Source organism: Lissotriton helveticus, chromosome 1_1 (genome assembly GCF_964261635.1).
Source record: "Lissotriton helveticus chromosome 1_1, aLisHel1.1, whole genome shotgun sequence".
NCBI classification, from domain to species: domain Eukaryota; kingdom Metazoa; phylum Chordata; class Amphibia; order Caudata; family Salamandridae; genus Lissotriton; species Lissotriton helveticus.
The window spans coordinates 484,461,695-484,486,370 of record NC_136057.1 but is presented as its reverse complement, the minus strand read 5'-3'; the positions used below and the strand labels follow the sequence as shown (position 1 = coordinate 484,486,370).

The window sequence follows — 24,676 nt, the reverse complement described above, 5'->3', positions numbered from 1 at the left end:
CATGGTTGCCCCCACTTTTTGCTTAACTGCTTATGTGCTTTGAGTGTGTCCTGGGCTCCTGCCAATCAGGTGCCCAGGGCCTATGTTATTTCCCTAAACCTGCATTAAAAACAAAACCCAATTAGCATCTATAGCCGCAGGTCAGCCCCTGGTAAATAGTACCACAGGTACCCCGGGCACTGTGACCAGGAAAGATCTCTAAGGGCTGCTGCTTCACTTATTATGCCACCCTTAGAGGACATGTACCATTACTCACTGCCTTTGCAAGCTGCGTGTTTTGGTGCAGAACAAAGTGAAAAGTCGACCTGGCACACATTCCTGTGTGCCATGCCTACAACCTACTACCCTGGCGTAGATCAGTCCCCCCTCTAGCTAGGTGCACTATACCAGTGGTGAGGGTGCAGGTCCGTGAGACCAGTGTCTAAGTCCATTCTTAAACATTGTAAGTGCAGTGCTGCCATTAAGAGTATATGGTGCTGGGAGTTTGTCATTACGAACTCCACAGCACCACAAGGTCTGCACTTAAAACTGAGAAGTTTGGTATCAAACTTCTCAGCACTTTAATTTCACACTGATGCCAATGTGGGATTTAATGAAAAATGCTCACAGAGGGAATCTTGGAGTTGCCCCTGAAAAACGACCTACCACTAGTGTCCAAGCGGAGTTGCTGCTTTCAGCTCCCACCACCAGACATGTTTCTGGACCCCTGGGTCGAGAGCCTGCTGCTCTCAGGGGCCTGAAACAACGCACATACTGGGAGGTGCCAAGCCTCCTCCCCCAGGATGGGCATGGTTCACGAAGGGGGAAGCTTTAAAGGCTGGCCGCCTTTGTGAGTTTCCCCAGGCCACTTGCTACTTTTAGCAACTGGTCCCCACTGGTTCTGGTCCCCACTGGTTCTGACCCCCACTTTGGGTAGGGAAACGGCGGTAAAAACAAGTGAGGAAGAGGTGTGCCCACCTCTGCCAACTCCACCCCAAAGGTGGGGGAGGCGAGGTGAAGCACAACTCTCAGTCCCCGCTATCTTGCCGATGGGGGATACTAAGCCAACCAGGGAAAGGCGTACGACCCCCACCCACTGGAGGGAGGTATAGGGGGTGTACCAACCCCAGGGAAGGGACCCTTTGCTCCCAACCGTTTATCTACCTGTAATGCCCCTAAATCTAGTATTTAGTGACACCCCTGAACCTTGCTTCCTCAGACAAGAACCTGTAACAAGAAAATAAGGACTGAACGGCCATGCCAAAGCTAACACGAGGACGATGCCCACTGACTTGGCCCCAGCCCTACCAGCCTGTCCCCACCTCGAACCTGCTCCAGCGAAATCACGGTGTGTCCTGCAGCCAGCGACCTCGACAAACCCAGAGGACCTGCCTGTCTTAAATCCCAAAAACCCAGTTTCCTGTGAAAACTGGATTTGTTCAAACAGACTGCAGTTCCGCAAGGATACATGGGTATGCGCCCGATGGCCTAAGTTCGAGTGGGCCAACACCAAGAGGAAGTCACCCTGGCAAGCCTGACCTGACCTGCCTTGAGCCTCCAGCCGATTCCTGCAGCATCAAACCAGAAGGTCTGCCCAACCGTGACCAGGAGCTGGTCCGACACAAAAAAGCATCCCTGCACCGGACTCCCCACGGCCTTGGGTGGCCCAACTGGTGCCTAACCAACACCCAAGATTCCAACTTACCTCTCCAAGTGGTGGTCGCACCCAGAAGACCTTTTTCCCCGAGCCTGCAGTGCTTTTGCAAACTGGAGACTCCCCATTGAAAGCTACAGGGCTTCAGGCACCCAAACCGCACTCTGCACCCGGCCGTCCCAGTACTGCTGAGGGTACATCTTTTGTGCTGGCCTAAACCCCCATTTTCCCTGAGTTTAAGTACAGGAGCTTTGCTCCCACAATCCAGTGGCCTGCTTGTCAGCGGCCACCAACCAGAGGTCCCCTATCCCCCATTGGTTAATATTGGGCTCCGCACCCGGCCACCTGAGTGCCGCTGACTCCAACAAGAGTGCATCCTTGACCCTGGGGTACCCCCCAAGTCTAACCCCAGAACACAAACTCCCACAAAAAATTACTTCACTTTAAACCGATAACGCTATTTTCCTCCATAGGATAACATTGACTGTTTTCCTAAGGAAAGTTTTAAAGTGTGGAGTTGGAAAACCTAAAGAAATTCTTTAAAATTGTACTAACAAAAACGCTTTTACTTACCGGTTTACAGGAAATGTCCCAGTGCAGTATCCAGGCATACTGCACTGTGTAAGAAAAGTAATCTCAAAAGTAACTTACCTGTAGTCTTTACTGAAAATCCTATACAAAGTATATGTACTGTATTCTGAAAAGCATTCCATTATCAGTAACACTGCTGTAATCAAAGCACAATTGCAATTCAACTATTTACAAACTGCTTTACTACTGTAAAGTATTTATTGCTTACCTGTGCCAGGCTTGCTTGGTTCTAGAAAACAAAATAACTAAAGATATTTGTATACATAAACAATTGGTCTGAATTCAGTCTGAGTGTGTGAATTAATTTGCTGACTGAGTGTGTACAACAAATGCCTAACCTTACTGCTCAACCACACTACCACAAATATTGAGTGTGGTGCTCTCTACTTTACAATGAAGGAAAGTGGCCGTGCACTGCTTAAAGTTTTTCAATATTAAGGCGTAGATCGTGCTCCTCTGGGTACTCCCCGCTTGAGAGTATGTGAAACATCAAATGGTAGCACTGGCACTGGATGGTGCGAGTGTCTCCTTGGGCACTGATAATTGTGTGCTGAACTTATCAGCAACGTTATAAACAAAGTTTTCAACAAAGTTTGTCTTTTTCAATTCTCTGAGGTATTTTATTCATACTCGTAGAATTTTTCATAAGTGAATATGAGTTTTTCCATATTGAAATTTCATACATTCAGCATGTACATTTTTCATCCGATTTGTTTTTGAAATATACAAGAATTACATTCCAATGCATTTCGGCCAAGAGGCCTTCATCAGGGAAATCTGTGGAACAACAGAAATTGTATCCATCACTATGTGATTTAATGTTAAAACAAGGTTCAAACATAACAATTAACTAGCGTGATAAATGGCATACTTCATCAGTTTTCAAATGTCAGTGATCGTATTACTAGCGTATAATGGTATTAATTGTGATCCTTCATGTGCACATTTACAGTTATCAACTATACTGTGATTATTTGTGTGATCCCTTCGGTTATTCAGCCAGTGACTTGGTGTTATCAGCTGTGTGTCTCGTGTGAAAGTTAGCCGTGGCTAAAATGAACTTAAGCGCGGTAAAATTCTATCGATGGTAACATGAACAGCTTTCCGTTTAAGTATCTGCGCGCGTTAGCGTTTCGTGAGTGGAACTTGTTGCTCTATATATCGCGGTTACAGGTTACCTATGGTTAGCAAAAACATTCAACGCGGTAGTTATTTTTACCGTTTCATAAGCGGCACTTGCTAATAAATGAATCGCAGTTAGAGGTTAGCTATAGCTACAGTGTAGTCAGCGCGGTGGTTATTCTTACCGGGATACAATGTATTCAGGATTCAAGCCAGCAGTGGGGTGCGATCTCGCTGCTGGAAAGTCGACGTGTATGTGCTGGGCTGAGATATGAGATTGCGCGCGCTGCCATTAAAGGGCCAGAGTTCCGAGTTATGTTAAGGGATCATGGTACATGTGTGGATTTAAAAAACGAATGAGGGGGTATGTGAAATAAAAACATGCTCAGCACTGTAATGATACATTCAGTATGTTTGAGAAGCACAATTTACAAATAGCAACTAAATTCTGTCCTTTCATTAATCCCATGTGGGCGCAAGGTTTGTAGGTGGTATATCCAGTAGTTTTCACGTTTTAGTAAGGCCTTTCTGTGTTCCGTCTCTTCATTTTTTTGCACCACTTCTAGTATGCAAGCTTTAATTTGATTGATTTGATGATTTTGCTCAATGAAATGGGTGGCAAGCGCTGATTTTAACACTTTGGTTCTTATATTGCTCTTGTGTTCAGTTAACCTAATTTTGAGTTTCCGTTCTGTCTGGCCAACATAGGTGTGACCACATGGGCATTTTATCATATATATGATGTTATTTGTGTCGCATGTGCCATTAACATGTAGCTTGATTTTATTGCCTCTCATTGGGTGGGTAATCGTATTACCTTCCATAATGTTGTTGCAGTTACTGCAATTTCTGCATGGAGTTGTGCCTTTGAATGTTGTTTTGGGTTTTGTCACTGTTGTTTGCTTAATAATTTCTCCTATATTTTTGGCTCTGGTGAATGCAAATAATGGTTCTTCAGAAAAGATATTGTTAAAATCAGGTTCAATTTGTAACATCCGCCAGTGTCTTTTGATGATGTTCTTAAACTGAGGGCTTGCTGTGGAATATTTGCTTACGCATGTGGTTCTGTCGGCCTTTTTACTTGTCTGTGTTGAGAGTAAAGTTTTTCTATCTTTAGAGCGTGTTCTTTCTAGGGCTCCTTGTAGTACTTCATATGGATATCCTCTTTTTTTGAATTTATCAAGCATAATTTGTGTTTGCGTCTTTGATTCTTCTGGGTCTGAGACAATTCTTTTTACTCGAAGAAGTTGAGAATAGGGAAGATGTTGTTTGAGGGGAGTAGGGTGGAAACTCTGGTAGGCTAATAGATTATTCCGATCTGTAGCTTTGGTGTACAGCGTAGTTTCAAATTTGTCATCTGTTTTTTTGATAGTTACATCCAAATAGTTAATTTGACTTTCATGTATTGTGTAGGTAAACTGTATCCTTTCATCGATAAGATTAAGTTGTTGGATGTTGGTGATTAGCCGTTCTTTAGTATCCTTCCACAAAATGAAAATATCGTCAATGTATCTTAGGTATAACCGTAATCCATGTTGCCATTGTTCTTTTTGCAAAATGTGGTTATTTTCATACAGGTGCATAAAAATATTAGCATATGAAGGAGCTGCCGGACTTCCCATGGCGGTTCCTGTCTTTTGCAGGTACCATTTGTCTTCACACTTGAAAAAACTGTGCATCAAAGTAAAATGCAATAGTTCTAACAAAAATATTTTCATGTTCTCATCATATTCCATGTGGAGTAATGCTTTTTCTACTGCTTCTAACCCCAATGAATGGGGTATGGATGTGTATAACGCTTGAACGTCGATAGTGCACATGAGTATATCTTCATTAGGTGCAAGTGTTATATTGTCAAGTTTAGTCAAAAAATCGGTAGTGTCCTTAACATAAGAGTTCATAGTGATGGCATATGGTTGAAGGTATTTATCGATCAGTTTGCCTACAGGCTCCTGGATACTTCCACAAGTAGATACTATAGGGCGACAAGGAGGTTTAACTGGATCTTTATTAATTTTGAGTGTCAAATAGAATTTAGGTGTTTTTGGATACTCTGTGGTGAGATATTTTTGCATTTTGTCATCTACACAACCATTCAAAGTGCCTTCTGATATGATAGTTTGGAGTATCGCTTGTGTTTCCTTCGTGGGATTGGTGTTGAGTTCCATGTATGTATTTTCATCTTGCAAATGCAAAGTTAGTTGTGAGTTGTAGTAGTCCTTATTCATTATAACTAACGCTCCACCCTTATCCGCCCTCTGACAGATGATTTTGGGATTGTCTGCTATATTTCTAAGAATAGCATGTTCTTTTTGGGTGAGGTTTTTAACTTTACTTTTTCTCCGGTAATTGATTTTGTTTAAGTCCTGTTTCACCAATTGTTCGAATAAATCCAAAGTCTTATGGCTGATGGGAGCCATATATGTGCTTGTAGTGACTAGGCCTTTTAACGTGTCTTCCTTCTTTTGCTGTTGGTCTCCTACGATGTTTGAAAAGAAATGTCGAAGTCTGAGTTTTCTCATGAGTTTGAATAGGCTTATGTTGATCTCCAGATGATTAGTGTGTGCAGTGGGTACAAATGATGTGCCCTTCTGAAGAATTTTTGTTTGTAGTTCAGTAAAGTTAACGTCTGAGATGTTGGTCACCAGGTTGTCTACCGATTCTTCTTTTTGTCTTTCTTGGTTGTTGCATTCCGAGTTTGTGGAGGGCCTTTCTCCGTTATTTGTCCAAGGTTTTCTTCTTGACCTCCTGGTTCGTCTCTTTCGTTGGGGCCTACTCCTAAAAAAGGCTGACCAGATGTGTTAGCACTGGTTGTAGGTGTTGGTGCAGTGGGTCTTTTTCTAGATGTGTCTGATGTGCCATCAGTGTCTGAGGAGGAAGTATCCATCTGTTGTGTGTATGGGCGATTTTGTCTTCTTGCATATACCTCCGCCCAATTATATACTTCATCTAATTTGTAGTCGATGGTGTCTCGACGGTATTTACGTAATTTCCTTTCATTGACTTCTTCGGAATGTTTTGCAAGTTGAGTCTTGATATCTTCTAACGTTTTGTTCAATTCTTCAGTGGTCATCATTTTGTTTAGTTCTTCTTTCACTATGATTGTCTTTTTCCAGTTCTTCCAATATTTGGGACAATTCTTCAATAATCAATAGGATAAGGTCTAACGATCACTTATTTAAGATTGCATACCATTTGTCGGTGAATTTTTTAGAATTTTTACATAATGATGGTTTTAGTAAAATTCTCAGACCCCTTGGGATTCTAGACGCTTTGTGGTATCTAATCATTGTGCTGGCATGTAAACGTTGATTTATGATTTTGCGTGATAGATACAAGAGTTGTTTCACTTGTTGGTCTTTCAATTTCGTTGTGGTATAATTAATACTTTCTTCTTGGATGAGTGAATATATTTTGGAAGATTCTTCATGAGTATATGCAAATGTGTCAGCTTTAGTTTCCGTGAGTTTGGTGATCTCATCGTATTGCATTTTGCTTGTATAGCGTGCTACAGTCCTAGAGCAGGAAAATATCAAACAATGAAGGAAAGTGGCCGTGCACTGCTTAAAGTTTTTCAATATTAAGGCGTAGATCGTGCTCCTCTGGGTACTCCCCGCTTGAGAGTATGTGAAACATCAAATGGTAGCACTGGCACTGGATGGTGCGAGTGTCTCCTAGGGCACTGATAATTGTGTGCTGAACTTATCAGCAACGTTATAAACAATAAAGTTTTCAACAAAGTTTGTCTTTTTCAATTCTCTGAGGTATTTTATTCATACTCGTAGAATTTTTCATAAGTGAATATGAGTTTTTTCATATTGAAATTTCATACATTCAGCATGTACATTTTTCATCCGATTTGTTTTTGAAATATACAAGAATTACATTCCAATGCATTTCGGCCAAGAGGCCTTCATCAGGGAAATCTGTGGAACAACAGAAATTGTATCCATCACTATGTGATTTAATGTTAAAACAAGGTTCAAACATAACAATTGACTAGCGTGATAAATGGCATACTTCATCAGTTTTCAAATGTCAGTGATCGTATTACTAGCGTATAATGGTATTAATTGTGATCCTTCATGTGCACATTTACAGTTATCAACTATACTGTGATGATTTGTGTGATCCCTTCGGTTATTCAGCCAGTGACTTGGTGTTATCAGCTGTGTGTCTCGTGTGAAAGTTAGCCGTGGCTAAAATGAACTTAAGCGCGGTAACCTCCGTCGGTTCCTGCGGTGCCTCTGGGCTCCCGCTGGATCCGGTTCCGGGTCGCCGATGGTAGACATCACGACGCCCCCGGCGTCGTCCCCCAGGGTGACGCCCCCGGCGTCGTCCCCCAGGGTGACGCCCCCGGCGTCGTCCCCCAGGGTGACGCCCCGGGCGCCGTCCCCGCACGACGCCGTCCCTGATCCCTCTCTCGGTCCGGATCCGGCGCAGACCGGTGTCGACTGACGCCGCATTCGTTGCCGGCTGAAGAGCCTTTCTTCTTTGATCCGGCTCCATCCTTTGACCCTGAGTTTCAGGAGATGGAAGACGAAGGGGATTGGGAGGGGTCTGAGGACCCTCTGACACTCGAGTGTCAGTCCTAGGACTGGACAGAGGAGCTAGGGGAGGCCAGTGGTCTTGATACCTCCCCTGACACGGGCTGCTTATAGTGTGGTGCTGAAGTGGGCAGCCAAGGCCTTTGCGCTTACGCACCCCGTTACTACTGTGAGGTCTAACATCCTCACTGAGGTCCTTAAACCGCAGACTGGCGCTCCAGAGCCTTTACTGCCCTTTAATGAGGCTCTCATGGACGTCCTGTTGGGCACCTAGTCCAGGCCTGCCACAGGCCCCCCTGTAGATAGGAATGTCTCCAGGCACCACCGCCCAGGTCCGGGCGACCCTAGCTTCCTCTCCACCCATCCCACCCCGAGAGCCTGGTTATCCAGGCCTCTACTTCCCAATCTGCATTCCCGACTGCACCACCAGATCGGGAATCCAAAAGGTATGAACAGTTTGGTAAGAAACTGTTTTCATCCCTCAGCTGTGGGTTACGGTCAGTAAACACCGCTTGCCTTTTGGGCCGTTATACCCACTCTGTGGGATACGGTTGCGGCCGTGCTGCCAGAGTGTCTGGAGGGGGCCCGGGCAAAACTCGCTCAAGCCCTCGCGGAGGGACGAGACGCAGCTCGGTATTCTATGCAATGTGGGCTGGATACCACGGACTCGCTGGGCAGGGCGATGTCAACAACGGTGGCGGTTCGCCGCCACGCCTGGCTGAGGTCCGCCAACTTTTCGGCCAATGTCAAGAACACCCTCATGGACATGCAGTTCGATGGCAGCCACCTCTTTGGTGGCAAGGCAGATCATGCGCTTGAACATTTCAAGGACTCCAGGGCTACGGCCAAGTCCTTGGGCCTCTCGGGGGCAGCGTCAGCAGCAGTCTGCCTTTCGCTCCTTTCGTGGCTAAGGAAGGGGCGCCCCTTCATGTCCTGCCAGCCACGGGCCGCAGTCTACTTCCAGCGTGGCAGCGGACGTGGTATCCGCCGTGGCGGTGCCAGGGGAACACGGCGCGGACAGCCCACATCCACTCCCGCAGCATCCGCCTCAAAGGCCTCCTAGTCCGAGCTATCTGAAAGAAACAGGTTAGTATTAGATTCCTTACCTTAGAATATCCCCAGGCGTCAGTCTGGATCCGGAAACTTTTGCGTAGCAGTACCCCTGCGCGTCGGTAGGCGTCGTCTGCAGGCGTCCCCTGCGGCTCCGCGTCGTCTGCGTCGTGCGCCGTGATGACGTCGCTGGAGTATATAGACGCCACCTCCGCGCGCTGACGTCAGTTCTTCTTTTTTCCGCGCCAGTTAGCGCAGATCCGAAGAGCAGTACTCCGGTCTTTTGACCTAGTTTTGTAAACTTAACTCTTCTTCAAGGTGCCGGTAGGATGCCCGGGTTTAAGAGTTGCGACGGGTGCGACCGAATGATGTCGGTCACCGACCACCATCGACTCTGCCTCCGGTGTCTGGGCGCGGACCACGACGTCGAGTCTTGCGTCGACTGCCGGGCCTTGACAGGTAAAGCTAGATGGGAGCGGACCCGCAAGCTGCTCGAACTCCGAGTGTCGGCCCCGCGTCGAGAGCGGTCCCGGTCCGGTCGGAGGTCGAGGGAGCGGTCGAGGGAGCGATCGCGGAGCCGCCATGAGCGCTCCGGGAGTCGCCACCATTCCTCCGGTTCATCAGGTAAGCGTCACAAGAGGTCGGGGCGTCATCATCGTACCCCCGACTCCCCCCGACGCCCGCGTGATGCGGCCGGGGGTTCGGGTGGCCCCACCCCCACGGCCCGGCGTGGGTCGCCGACGCCGTCTGCCCCATACCCGTCGGTCCCTGGGGAAGGCGCGTCGCGCGAGGAGATTGAGGCGTTCCTCATGGCTATGAGGGCGATGTCTCCTCCGGCGGGGCCTACGGCGCCTGCGGGCCCGTCGGTCCCGTCTGGGAGCCCTAGCGGTTCGGGTGCACCTGCCCCGACGCCGCCGAGTGCTCCGGCCCCGGCGCTGCCGGCGGCTCCGGCCCCGGCGCCGCTGGGCCCTTCAGGGTCGTCGCCGGCTGGTCCTCCGGCCTCCCCGGCGCCGATTCCATTGGGGCAACCCGTGGTGCCGCCTCCGCGCGGCGCCGTGACTCCGCCGTCGGTTCCGGCCGGCGTCGGGTCCCCGGCGCCGGCGCCGCGCGGCGCCACTCCCGATCCCTCTCTGACTCCTGACGCGGAGTCGGACCGGCGTCGTCCGACGCCGAGTCCGGCGCCGTTGGGGCCCATTGGCTCCGAGGAGCCGGTTTACATCGTCGACTCGTCCTATGGCGATGAGGACGAATATGGAGAGGGTTGGGAGGGGTCTGAGGACCCTTTGTCGCGAGCCTGCCAGTATGACGTGGACTGGGTAGGTGACTTAGGTGAGGCCAGTGGTCTGGACGAGTCGCCCAACCCTGGGTTTGTCTCGCCTTCCCCTGTGGCGTCGGAGGCGGGGGCTGCCTATTCGGTGGTCCTGATGAGGGCTGCCAAGGCTTTGCGCCTTGAGCTCCCCGTCGCTAAGGTGAAACCTAACATCCTCACCGAAGTATTTAAGCCGCAGTCGTGCCCACAGGAGCCTCTGCTGCCATTTAATGAGGCCCTGACGGATGTCCTTTTGGGCACCTGGTCCAGGCCCGCTTCCGGTGCACCGGTTGACCGGAACGTTGCCAGGCGTCACCGTCCGTGTTCGGACGACCCTGCCTTCCTTTCCACCCATCCCTCCCCGGAGAGTCTGGTGATCCAGGCCTCCACTTTCCAGTCCGCATTCCCGTCGGCTCCGCCCGATCGGGAATCGAAGCGATATGACCAATTTGGCAAGAAGGTCTTTTCGTCTTTGAGTGCTGGACTGCGGTCTTGTAATACCGCATGCCTCTTGGGCCGCTACACCCACTCTCTGTGGGACACGGTCGCGGAGTGTCTGCCGCAGTGCCCGCAGGAGGTGCGGGACAAGCTCAACCAGGCCTTGGTTGAAGGCCGGGACGCGGCGAGGTATTCGATTAGGTGTGGTCTTGACACGACCGACTCGCTGGGACGGGCTATGTCCACGACGGTGGCGATTCGTCGCCATGCTTGGCTGAGATCCGCCAACTTCTCGCCGGATGTCCAGACTGCCCTCATGGACATGCCTTTCGATGGCAGTCGCCTGTTCGGTGACAAGGCGGACAACGCGCTTGAGCGCTTCAAGGACTCCAGTGTCACGGCCAAGTCCTTGGGTCTTTCGACCCAGCGCCAGCAGCAGGGTTCGTTTCGCCCCTTTCGTGGCCAAGGAAGGGGCGGTCCCACGCGTGCTGCCAGCCACGCGCCGCAGAACGCTCCCCAGCGCGGTGGCGGCCGTGGTTTCCGCCGTGGTGGCGGTAGAGGGCAGCGGCGAGGTCAGTCCACACCTCCCCCCGCTGCAGCCTCCAAATCTTCCTAGTCAGAGCTTTCGGGCCCATGTGACGCCAGTGGGTGGCAGGGTTCGTCATCACCACTCCCACTGGCGCACGATTACATCGGACAGGTGGGTGCTGCAGCTCGTCCGAAGGGGCTACTCCCTCCCCTTCGAGTCCACTCCTCCAGCCATGCCACCGCAGAACCACCGTGTGTCGGGGGACCACTTGACACTTCTGCAGGAGGAAGTTACGGCCCTCTTGGCCAAGGGGGCCATCGAGCGCGTTCCTGGGCCAGAAGTAGGGTGTGGTTGCTACTCCCACTACTTTCTGGTGCCCAAGAAGGACAAAGGGGGCCTTCGTCCTATCTTGGACCTACGGGACGTCAACGGCTTCCTCCGGAAGGAGAAGTTCAAGATGTTGACTTTGGCTCAGGTCTTGGCTGCTCTAGACCCACAAGACTGGATGGTAGCGTTGGACTTGCAGGATGCGTATTTTCACATCCCCGTCCTGCCGGCCCTCCGGCGTTACCTGCGGTTCACGGTAGGCCACGAGCACTTTCAGTTTATCGTGCTCCCATTCGGCCTTACCAGCGCCCCACGGGTGTTCACGAAAGTGATGGCGGTGGTCGCAGCTCATCTGCGCCGGTTAGGGGTTTCAGTCTTCCCCTACCTCGACGACTGGTTGTTGAAGGCGGGCTCGCCCCAAACAGTCGTCCACCACCTTCAGATGACGGCAGACCTCCTGCACGAGCTGGGGTTTTCCATCAATGTGCCGAAATCACACCTGTGTCCCTCTCAAAAGCTCCTTTTCATCGGAGCGGTTCTCGACTCTGCGCAGTTTCGGGTTTATCCTCCGGAACGGCGGGTCCGGGATATTCAGGCTCTGATTCCCATCTTTCAGCCGTTGTCCCGGATTTCGGTCAGGTTGACGCTGCGGCTTCTGGGGCTGATGGCCTCCTGCATCCTTCTGGTGCATCACGCCAGGTGGCGGATGCGGGCTCTGCAGTGGGACCTGAAGTTTCAGCGGGCCCAGCATCAGGGCAACCTGTCCGACCATGTCCTGATCTCGGAGGGCACGGCGAGACAGTTGCAGTGGTGGCTTACGGACCGCGATTGGGTCAGAGGCAGATCCCTCTCCCTTCCCCAACCGGAGCACGTGGTCGTGACGGACGCGTCCCTCCAGGGCTGGGGTGGCCACTTGGGAGAGGCAGAGATCAGAGGCATCTGGTCTCCGGCGGAGTCCCGGCTCCATATCAACATGTTGGAGCTGCGGGCGATTCGCCTAGCACTGAAGGCATTCCTCCCCTTTGTCAACGGGAGTGTGGTGCAGGTGTTCACGGACAACACCACCGCCATGTGGTACTGCAACAAACAGGGCGGTGTGGGGTCGTGGACCCTTTGCCAGGAGGCTCTGCGCCTCTGGCAATGGCTGGAACGTCAGGGCGTGACTCTGACGGTTCAACACCTGGCAGGTTCTCTGAACGCCAGGGCGGACGAACTCAGCCGTCGGTGCTCGGTGGATCACGAATGGCGTCTGAACTCGGACGTGGCGAACGGCCTCTTTCAGCAATGGGGAGAGCCTTGGTTAGATCTATTCGCCACAGAAGAGAACGCGCAATGTCTTCAGTTCTGCGCGTTGGAGTTTCCAAGACGGCACTCGCTCGGCGACGCCTTTCGGCGCGAGTGGAGCTGCGGTCTGTTGTACGCCTTTCCGCCTATACCACTTCTGCCCAGAGTGCTGAAGAAGATCAGGCGCGACCGGGCCCAAGTTATCCTTGTGGCTCCGGACTGGACTCGAAGATACTGGTATCCCGAGCTACTCAGCATGTCAGTCGGTCCCTCGATCCGCCTGCCCCTTCAGGAGGATCTTCTGTCGCAGCAGCAGGGGACGGTCCTCCACCCGAACCTGTCCAGCCTCCACCTCCATGCGTGGAGATTGAGCGGCGACAGTTGAGGTCATTCGACTTGCCTCCTGAAGTCTGTGATGTGATTCTGGCAGCCAGGCGTCCCTCCACAAAGTCGGTATACGCCTGCCGGTGGAAAAGATTTGTGGCATGGTGCACAGCAAAGGCTGTGGATCCCCTTTCTGCCCCTCTTTCCGAGGTTCTCCTCTTCCTTCTTTCTCTTGCCCAGCAGGGCTCTGCTCTGGGCACTATCAAGGGCTACCTTTCTGCCCTTTCCGCCTTCTTAAGGCTACCTGATCAGCCATCCTTATTCAAGTCCCCTATTGTACTGAGATTCTTGAAAGGCATCACGCACATGTATCCTCCTGTTCCGTTCGTGATGCCTCAGTGGGACTTGAACCTCGTTCTGACATTCTTGATGTGCGCTCCCTTTGAGCCGCTTCATTCCTGTCCTCTCCGTCTTCTCACTTTAAAGACGGCCTTCCTGGTTGCCATCACCTCTGCCAGGAGAGTGAGTGAGCTCCAGGCTCTTTCTGTTAAACCTCCTTTCTTGTCCGTCCATCCTGACAAGGTGGTTCTTAGGACTAGGCCTTCTTTCCTGCCCAAAGTAGTTTCTGCTTTTCACATCGGGCAGTCCATCACCTTACCCTCCTTCTTCCCGCCTCCGCATCCTTCAAAGGATGAAGAGCGGCTCCATCGTCTTGACCCAAAACGTGCGCTTTCATTTTACATGGATCGCACACGCCAGTTCCGGGTGGATGACCAACTGTTTGTTGGCTACGTGGGTGAGAAGAAGGGAAGGGCGGTACAGAAACGAACCATCTCTCGGTGGGTCGTCCTGTGCATCAAAGCATGCTACTCTTTGGCTCGGAAGGAGCCTCCTGTTGGGCTGAGGGCCCATTCCACTCGGGCCACGGCGGCTACTACTGCCCTGGGCCGGGGAGTCCCTTTGCAGGACATTTGCCAGGCGGCTACGTGGGCCTCGCTGCACACCTTTGCGAGGCACTACTGCCTGGACAGTCAAGTCCGGAGGGATGGCTTCTTTGGCCGTTCGGTCCTCCAGGACTTTCTGGTGTAGGTTTGTATTGGTTCGCAGACCCACCACCGGGGTTGGTATTGCTGGGGTATCTATTCTAAGGTAAGGAATCTAATACTAACCTGTTTCTTTCAGATGAACAAGTTACTTACCTTCGGTAACGATATATCTGTAAGAAACAGTAGTTAGTATTAGATTCCTTACCGCCCCACCCGTCCTCCCCGTTCTGCGAACTGATACCTAGGGTTAAGGTCATCCCTTTCAGGGCCCTAGTTTCAAATGGCACCAGTGTTAGTTCTCACATGGCTCTGCGTGTTCCGGCGCGGAAAAGCTGTGTGCAAAGAACTGACGTCAGCGCGCGGAGGCGGCGTCTATATACTCCAGCGACGTCATCACGGCGCACGACGCGGAGCCGCAGGGGACGCCTGCAGACGACGCCTACCGACGCGCAGGGGTACTGCTACGCAAAAGTTTCCGGATCCAGACTGACGCCTGGGGATATTCTAAGGTAAGGAATCTAATACTAACTACTGTTTCTTACAGATATATCGTTACCGAAGGTAAGTAACTTGTTCTTCAAGCCCATTTAACGCCAGTGGGGGGCAGGGTCCGCCATCACCTCCTTTACTGGCGTACCATCACTTCGGACAGGGTGGTGCTGCAAATCGTCAGAAGGGGCTACTCCCTCCCCTTCGAGGCGACCCCTCCAGCCATGCCACCGCAGTACCACCGCGTGTCAGGGGATCACTTGCAGCTTCTTCAAGAGGAAGTGTCGGCCCTCTAGGCAAGGGGGCCATCAAGCGCGTTCCTGGGCCAGAAGTAGGGTGTGGTTGCTATTCACACTACTTTCTGGTTCCCAAGAAGGGCAAAGGGGGCCTACGCCCTATCTTGGACCTTCGGAACGTCAACTGCTTCCTCCGGAAGGAAAAGTTCAAGATGCTGACTCTGGCTCAGGTCTTAGCTGCCCTGAACCCCGAAGACTGGATGGTAGCGTTGGACTTGCAGAACGCGCATTTCCACATCCCCGTCCTGCCGGCCCACCGGCGTTACCTGCGGTTCATGGTAGGCCACGAGCACTTCCAGTTCACCGTGCTCCCCTTTGGCTTTACCAGCGCCCCACGGGTGTTCACGAAAATGATGGCGGTGGTCGCAGCTCATCCGCGCAGGTTAATGGTATCAGTCTTCCCCTACCTCAACGGCTGGTTGTTGAAGGCGGGCTCGCCCCAGACAGTCGTCAGCCACCTTCAGACTACAGCGGACCTGCTGCACTTGCTGGGGTTTTCCATCAATGTGCCAAAGTCACACCTGTGTCCCTCTCAAAGGCTCCTCTTCATCGAAGCGGTTCTGGATTCGGCACGGTTTCGGGTTTATCCTCCCGAACAGCGGGTTCAGGATATTCAGGCTCTGTTTCCGATCTTTCAGCCTGTATCCCGGGTCTCGGTCAGGTTGACGCTGCGGTTTCTGGGGCTGATGGCCTCCTGCATCCTTCTGGTGCATCACGGCAGGTGGCGGATGTGGGATCTGAAGTTTCAGTGGGCCCAGCATTGGGGCAACCTGTCCGACCATGCCCGGATCTCGGAGGGCACTGCAAGACAGTTGCAGTGGTGTCTCACAGACCGCGATTGGGTCAGCGGCAGATCCCTCTCCCTTCTCCAACCGGAGCATTTTGTTGTGACTGATGCATCCCTCCTGGGCTGGTGGGGGGCAGATGGGAGAGGTGGAGATCAGAGGCCTCTGGTCTCCGGCAGAGTCCCGGCTCAACATCAACCTTCTGGAGCTGCGGGCGATTCGGCTTGCACTGAAGTCATTCCTTCCCTCTGTCCGGGGAAGTGTAGTGCAGGTGTTCACTGACAAATTCACCGCGCCATGTGGTACTCCAACAAACAGGACGGAGTGGGGTCGTGGACCCTATGCCAAGAGGCTCTGTGCCTCTGGCAGTGGCTGGAACATCAGGGCGTGACCCTGGTGGTTCAACACCTAGCAGGTTCCCTGAATGCCAGGGCGGACGAACTCAGCCGTCTGTGCATGATGGATCATGAATGGCGTCTGAACTCTGACGTGGCGCAAGGCCTCTTTCAGCAGTGGGGAGAGCCTTGGTTAGATCTATTCGCCACAGAAGGGTACGCGCAATGTCATCAGTTCTGCGCGATGGAATTTCCAAGGTGGCACTTGCTCTGAGACGCTTTTCGATGCGAGTGGAGTTGCGGTCTATTGTATGCCTTTCCGCCTATACCACTTCTGCCCAGAGTGCTGAAGATCAGGCGCGACCGGGCCCAAGTCATCTTTGTGGCTCCTGACTAGGCACGGAGATTCTGGTATCCCGAGCTATTCAGCCTGTCTGTTGATCCCCCGATTCGTCTGCCCCTTCAGGAGGACCTTCTGTCGCAGCAGCAGGGGACGGTCCTCCACCCAAACCTGTCCAGTCTCCACCTCCATGCGTGGAGATTGAGCGGCAGCAGTTGAGGCTATTTGACTTGCCTCCTGAAGTCTGTAATGTGATTCTGGCAGCCAGGCGTCCCTCCACAAAATCGGTATGCGCCTGCAGGTGGAACAAGTTTGTGGCATGGTGCACAGCAAAGGCTGTGGATCCCCTTTCTGCCCCTCTTTCAGAGGTTCTCCTCTTCCTTCATTCTCTTGCCCGGCAGGGCTCTGCTCTGGGCACTCTGAAGGACTACCTCTTGGCCATTTCCGCCTTCTTAAGGCTACCTGATCAGCCCTCTTTGTTCAAGTCCCCCATTGTAAATAGGTTCTTAAAGGGCATCACCTATATGTTTCCTCCAGTCCCTTTCGTGATGCCCCAGTGGGACTTGAACCTTGTACTTACTTATCTAAAGTGTGCTCCCTTTGAGCCACTCCATAACTGTCCTCTCCGTCTTCTTACTTTGAAGACTGCTTTCCTGGTTGCCATCACCTCTGCCAGAAGAGTGAGTGAGCTCCATGCTCTTTCTTCCACACCTCCTTTGCTCTGTCCATCCGGACAAGGTTGTGTTGCAGACAAGACCCTCTTTCCTGCCCAAGGTTGTCACGGCCTTCCACATCGGGCAGTCCATCACCGTGCCCACCTTCTTTCCGCCTCCGCATCCTTCGAAAGAGGAAGAGAGGCGCCACCGTCTGGACCCAAAAGTGCGCTATCTTACTGTCTGGAACGCACACGCCAGTTCCGGGTGGATGACCAACTCTTTGTTGGTTACGCGGGCGCTAAGAAGGGACGGGCGGTGCACAAGCGGACCATCTTTCGGTGGATCATCTTGTGCATCCACGCGTGTTACTCCTTGGCCGAGAAGGAACCTCCTGTTGGGCTGAGGGCTCATTACACTCGGGCCACGGTGGCTACGATTGCCCTATGCCGGGGAGTGCCCTTGCAGGACATTTGTCAGGCAGCTACGTGGGCCTCGCTGCACACGTTTACGAGACACTATTGCCTGGACAGTCAAGTCCGAAGAGATGGCTTCTTTGGCCGTTCCGTGCTCCAGGACTTTCTGGTGTGATCTTGGTTCGCAGACCCACCACCCAGGTTAGTATTGCTGTGGTATCTATTCTAAGGTAAGGAATCTAACACTAACCTGTTTCTTTCAGATGCACAAGTTACTTACCTTCGGTAACGATATATCTGTAAGAAACAGTAGTTAGTGTTAGATTCCTTACCGCCCCACCCATCCTCCCCGTTCTGCGAACCGATATCTAGGGTTAAGGTCCTTCCTTTGAGGGCCCTAGTTTCATGGCACCAGTGTCGGTTTTTATCATGGCTCTGCGTTACTGGTGCAGAAAAGAACTGTATAAGAACTGACGTCCGGGCGCGAGGGCGGCGTCCAAGTTCTCCGAAGTCATCACGGCGCCGACGACGGACGTGGAGCTGCGGACGACGCCTACCGTCGCTCAAGGGTACTGCTACAACAGTTTCCGGATCCAGTTTGACGCCTGGAGATATTCTAAGGTAAGGAATCTAACACGAACTACTGTTTCTTACAGATATATCATTACCGAAGGTAAGTAACTTGTGCATTTGGTACTACATAACTGATGTGCACTCTGCAAACCTACAGTTGTTCTGTTTGTCTCCTATCAAGACTATATTTCTCATTGCCATAACATCGGCCAGGCGTTTGAGTGAACTCCAGGCTAACGCTATCTACCTGGGCCTCCCGATCGCCCGTAGTAGGCGCCTGCAGATGGCCCAGAATCAGGCAGCCAGACTCATCCATCGACTGCCATGCTTGCAATCAGCTAGACCTTTACTAAGACAACTTCATTGGCTCCCCATCTCACAACGAGTCGCTTTTTTTTTTTTAAATGATTCTTTTTTTTTTTTAAACCTTTATTGACAACCAACACATCTTACACAGCTTGCAGCCTACAACCCGGAGGCCGGCAGCGAATCTTGTAGCAGGAGGACTGCTGACCTCGCAGATATAACACACAGCCTATTAGCCGACACCCCGGAGGTCCGGCGGCAAGCACAATCAATAGTATACAGGTCTCCGTCTCACTGGGTATATGCCTACTTCATTGTGTCAAGATGGTCACTGCTCTCTCATGTGGGGGTTCGCAGACCTGCTGTGGATGAATCTCTGGGATCTAAACCTACTCTAGGTGAAACCAACGCCCCCCCATCCCTTCCCACCCTTCCCCCTAGTCCCTAACCCCCCCCCTCCCTGGATCCGTGCTACTAAGTGAAAAAGGAACTGTCGTCCTACTCTTCTGTCAACCTGAGGTGACCTGCACTATATGTGGCATGATCCCCTTACAATCATAAGTTGTATCTGTCACTCCAGCCATCCGCGTCGCGCCTAGCCCCCACTATACCATTCCAAGCACACGGAAGGTGTGACTTAGCCGCAACCCCTCCCCGGGTCTGCGCTCCTACCCATTGCCCACCCTCTATAGCTGTCACGGTGATGCTTCTGTGCCTTCCATGCCCACTAGATGTTCTCTGCCGGGGGCTCCCGGGTATCGCCTGAGGCTGCCGGAACTTCCTCCACTGCGTCCTTCTTGGACAAATATGTTCGATACAACCCCCAAAAGTTCTTTGGACGGGACTGAGGAGGAAGCAACTCACTATAGATTTCAGCTTGCGTGCTACAATACACCATGTCTCGAGATCATCTTTTAATCGTAGGCAGCAGGCCTCTCATCCAGTACATCGCAACCGCCCTCGGCGCCATCAGCAGACCCATATCCACCGGTCTCCGCAAAGCTACTGGTAGACTCTTCGAGCATCCCAGCAGTGCAATCGCGGGGTCAGCAGGTAAGTCCGAGCCCAGTATTGCACTCAACTCTGCAAACACCAAAGTCCAGAATTTATGAATGCCCGTGCAGTGCCACGCCAAGTGGAAAAAGTCTGCTACTGGGGCGTGGCAACGTTCGCACTCTGCGCTCTGTCGTAGGCCGTACCTGTGCAGCCTCTCTGGAGTATAGTACACTTGTTGAAGGAATTTGAAGTGTATTAATCGATGACGACCGTTCAATGAGTTTCCTAGTGCTTGCGCAGCAGTAAGCCCACATGCCATCATCTATTGGTATCTGCAGATCATTCTGCCATGCTATCCTGGATTTCAAATACCGCTGCTCGCTGTGCTGGCCACCTATTTTATATAAGTTTGCAATGAGCTTGCGGGGAGAGGCAGTTTTGATCACATATGTCAGTTCTGGAATCTCGGGAGGTTCCGCCAGATCCGGACCTAAGAGTTCTATAAAGGCGCTCCTCACTCTGTGAAACTCAACGAGTCACATTTAAAACGGCTTGCATCACCTTCAAATCTCTTCATACTCGTAGTCCCCAATTCATTAATGATCTACTGCCTAGATACACCCCCTCCCGTAGCCTCCGGTCCGCCAATCCAAATCTCCTCATCATTCCTCTCTATAAGTTCCAACGCAAGGGAGGGTGCAGGTTTGCCACCCTTGCTTCCAAACTATTGAACTCCCTTCCCTCAGAAAATCGCTCCTGTTCCAACCTTCTGATATTTAGGAAACAATTAAAAACCTGGCTGTTTGTCCAGGCCCATGCTTAATTTTCTCTGATTCTTCAGAGCATCTGTCGGTCAGCGCCATGAAACCTCTGGGTGTACGAGCGCTATACAAAACTTTGTTAACATAACATCTAATATTTAATATTTAGATAGTTTCACCATATTTCACCTTTTTAATAGTTTCACCATATACATTTTTCTTCCTGTACAAATTAGTCCTTCTGACACTGGCATTCTTGCCCAAGTTAACCTTGCTCTTCTATGTAGGTCAGTGCATCACCTTGCCAGCTTTCTAAGTACATTGTCATCTCTACAATCTCTAACTTCTATGTAGACTGAACCTGGGACTAACAGGGTCACCAACTTCACTGGTCTTAAAGGCAAATCAGTTCAATGGGGGATCATTTCTAGGTGGATTGTGTTTTTATTTAAACATGCTATAGGTTGGATATGAATCCTCCAGAAGGCTTGCTCTCAGTCCACCTGAGTGCAGGCTACCAGTGCATTTGTGTGCGAGGTGCCAGTTCTGGATATTTGCCTGGCTGTTTGGGTGACAACACATTCTGAGTGTTACTGCTTGAATAGCGAAGCTTGGCGGGAAGGGCACTTTGCCCGATCAGTCTTGCAGTATTTCCAGGTCTGAGCCATTCCATAGACCCACCACCAGAGAAAGTGTATGGCATTAGTATCGATACACAAGTTGAGAAATCTGTGGTTAGGAGTCTCCATTAGAATAACAAGTTACTTATCTTCAGTACTGCCTTTTTTGGTTGAGACTCCCATCTAACTGCACATTCCTCCCCGACCTTTGCTCCTTCTCATACTGTAGAATGGCTCATACTGTCCAAGAATAAGATTCCAAATCTGAAGATCTGCACAATGCGATTTCCATAACTGTGTCTATGGATAGTGATCAGAAATAAACTGATGTCAACGTGCAGAGGTGGTGCTTATATTTGGAACCCTGATTCCATATCTGTAGAGGAATGGATCCGGCGTGAAGCTGACTGATGTCTCCTGTCCACGTATGAGGAAATTGCTGGTAAGTTTCAAAATCCAAGCTGGCGTCTAGGGATATTCACATTGTGAGGATTCTGCGATTAGATGCATTATGATTTAGCCTGAGGCTGTGGGATATTCTAAAATTGAGGAATCTATGGTAGAGAATCCAACAGAACGAATTTTACCTAAGATATGTCTTGTTCTTTTGGTCAAATTGTATTTGCAGAAATTCCTAAAACCAAAACACAGGAAATACCAATTTGATATAAGGTTTGACAGATAGATTCCCCCAAAGCAATGCGACATGATGAAAGATGGACTGCCAAATGTCTTGCCTGCATGTGGATTCTGTATTTTGGTATAAACCTCTGTAGGTGTACATTTTGTTTTTTTCAACAGGAATAAATGCCAAGATGCTGATGTGTTGCTGAACACCAGTTCAACCTCTGCTTTGCTGTCTAAACATATATTAATTCTTTATTAGCTTTTATAAAGTCTTGCTACAGCATACTTTCGTCATGTGTACACTTTTAGATAATGCTGGTCTGTATTCATGACTTAAAGATGACGTTTGAACACTGTAATTTAGTAGAGATTTGCGCTTTTTCTTGACAGGAAAACAAAGACAAAATCCCGTTATTGATGCAAGAATTTGTTGCATCATTCTTTGAACACATTGATCCAGAACGTGGCCTTAAAGTACTTATGTGGTAGGTATTTAAAATGTATTTCTTTAATGCACCAACTGTCTGACACATTTACACTTTCATCCAGAAACATTATAGTTCGCTATCTTGTTGTGATTAATGACTAGTAGTAGGTGAAACTTGATAAGCGGGGTGATATTTTGGCCTAAAATTATCTGTTAACTACGCTTTTCATCTAGGTCTGACTTCTTTGATTTAAGCAATCCCGGCAAAAGTTGGTCAAATGCAGGAGGGAAAAATTGTCTGCAACAATAGTGTCCATTAGGATGGATCATTTGAATTGTGTGGGAACCTTTTTTAGTTATGAACCAAAGTGACATTATTCGTATCAGGTGGACTCATGGAGTTTCTTACTGCATAGCTACAGTGGCAGCTCATTGTTTTTTTCTGGTTCGTCAGAAATGGGTTTCATAAAAACCTGGTATTCCCTCTTTGGAGGCTGTCTGAGTATTGCATTTGTGTCGTTTTCAAGTGGCTAAAAAGGACAGCCTGATGTATCTGTTAATTAAAATGTCATTGTTATGTTATAAAACCTTTTATAACGCGCTCTATTACTAAAAAAGTATCCTGGCGCGGAGATTGTAACAGTAACATAAAAAGAAGGGTTTGCAAGTGCCTCCTTTGTTTGAGGAAATTAAATTCCTTTGACACAGGCCGCCTTTGAGTGTATATTTTTAAGGGCTCCTTCCACCAATTAGCTTTTTCATGGAGTTATTCAAACCTCTGGGTAACCATGCCACTTAGATTTCCAATTACTGCTCAATCAAGTAGATTAGACACCAGGAAATCTACCTTTGACCTTGCAAATGGGTTTGTTCTAGAACACACTTCTAGAGCACTACAGGACAACCCAATACTTTGAAGGTGCCAGAAGGAACTTTTACTTCTACTGTTCTCAGACTGTAAAAGGCTTACAATAAACTGCAGTCTCTTCTCTATTGGAGCAATGATGCATTGCCTCAGGAGTTACTCCTAACTGACTCAGACTGCAGCCCTGCCCCACAGCTTAGTAGTTAATTCAAACTTCACTTTGCAGGTATCTTAAGTTCCTCTCAGGTACCCTTAAAGCTCTCTTTAGGTTGCAGCAGACCAGAAAACGCAGCTGGCTGGTATCCTTAAGACATCTTAGGTACATTCAGAAAGTTGGCCCTAGGAATACGTTCCACCCATTGTTTACCATTGTTGAGTCTGGGGTCTCCATAATTTAAGGTCTTTATGAAACAGCTTGTTGTCTTATTGGAGAATCAGAATGAATTCTTAATTATGTACGGTCCTACTAATTCAGGGACCTTTTAAAGCTATTCACATACCGTTCCTCCCATCCAAGCTTGGCGCTGCTCATATTAAATGGCGCAAGTCCGATTGCTGGATAGAACTATTGTTTGTAGCATGTTTTTATATATCGATACTTTCTTTGCACATTCCTGCCATATAGTGTTTGATGCTGCCGTTTGTACGTTTTTCTACAAAGACGTTTTGAGTTATCTTGTGACTCCTCCCTTATCCCACAATACTCAGTATAAAAAATTCCCCTCCAGTTTTTCTCCCATCTGATCTGATGTTTCACTTCCTGCTGCGGGATCAACAGTCCTTTCTGGGACCTTCAGTGGCTGTTGTGGAGGTTTTTTTTTTTTAAACAGATTTTATTGACTGAAGGCACTGCACTGCTCTATAAGCCAGAAGCCAATGCCAGAATCATAGTAGCATTGTCTACTTCAGTAGTTTACATACGTGAATACTTAAACGGTAAAGGAACAACTTTACCCCCCACCCGCCCTACCCACCCCCCTAAATGCTGCAGCTTGCTCAACCCACACAGTGTGTAAAACATAGACCGTATCAGCCATGTACATTAAACATAGTCCAACCATCCTACCCGACTGTTCAAATGGAGGGCAGTGAGGCAGCGTCTTCCGGTGGTGGGTCCAGCTCCATGCCCCGATAGTCTGCCCACCGTTTCCAAATCTTAAAATGCTTCCGAGGGCAACCCCTGGCCATAAAAATGGGCAACTCAAGCCCCATGCAGAAGTCTAGTCCATTTTTCCAGGCTGCCAATGGCAGAGCCTTCGATGCCTTCCATGCTTGTGCAATGTCTCGTTTCGCCAGCGTCAGCCCCAGCAACAATAAGTGGCGTTTGTACCTGTTGCCACCGTTGTGGAGGTTTTGACCACAGCGACAGAATAGCTCTTCACTGAATCAGTAACTGCCTAGTAGTCTACTTTGAGTGGGATTGACATGAATTTCTCATTTAGGTTTGATTGAGAATCACTACTGCTGGCGCGGGTATTATTGAAGGATACCCTTCCATTTATGACCGGATTACAACTCCCCTTATCCGACCAACATCTAGGCTGAAACTTGTTCTCTGGAGCATAGAGGCACAAGTGCTTCTAGGCATATCACAAAATGCAGTATTGAGAATCCCCTGAGACTTTAGACCTGAAGACTTCGACACCAAGGGAGAACACCCTGGGCCTGTGGTATCCAACAGGGACAGGCAAAACAGAGCTTTGAGGTTCTGCCTTCTAGTGTTTTGATGGTGGAGGACAACGTAGACAAATATCTCTGACTATCTTATCTTATCCATAATGCATTGCCCAGGACTGTGGCTACCTGGAGGTACAGTTTTGGCATTTTGTGTTTGGCACAACGTGAGAAGATATATTGTGGGACTGCCTCTGTCACAATTTCCATTAAAGCAGTTTGGGATTAATCTCCCGTTCATGGACTTATTGATGTGTCCAGTTTAGCAGGTCCATGGAGAGGTTGTCTGTCTCACCGGCAGATGCTTTTCAAG

General features: G+C 49.9%; 1 protein-coding gene across 1 annotated transcript in view; it reads left to right on the top strand.

The window, feature by feature from the left end:
• ZFC3H1 (zinc finger C3H1-type containing) overlaps nucleotides 1-24,676 on the top strand; it is an 830,061-nt gene that overhangs the window by 624,822 nt on the left and 180,563 nt on the right. Inside the window, exon 27 of the mRNA XM_078673923.1 lies at nucleotides 21,788-21,882. Coding sequence (XP_078530049.1) covers nucleotides 21,788-21,882 — 95 coding nt within the window. The remainder of the gene's footprint in view (nucleotides 1-21,787; nucleotides 21,883-24,676) is intronic.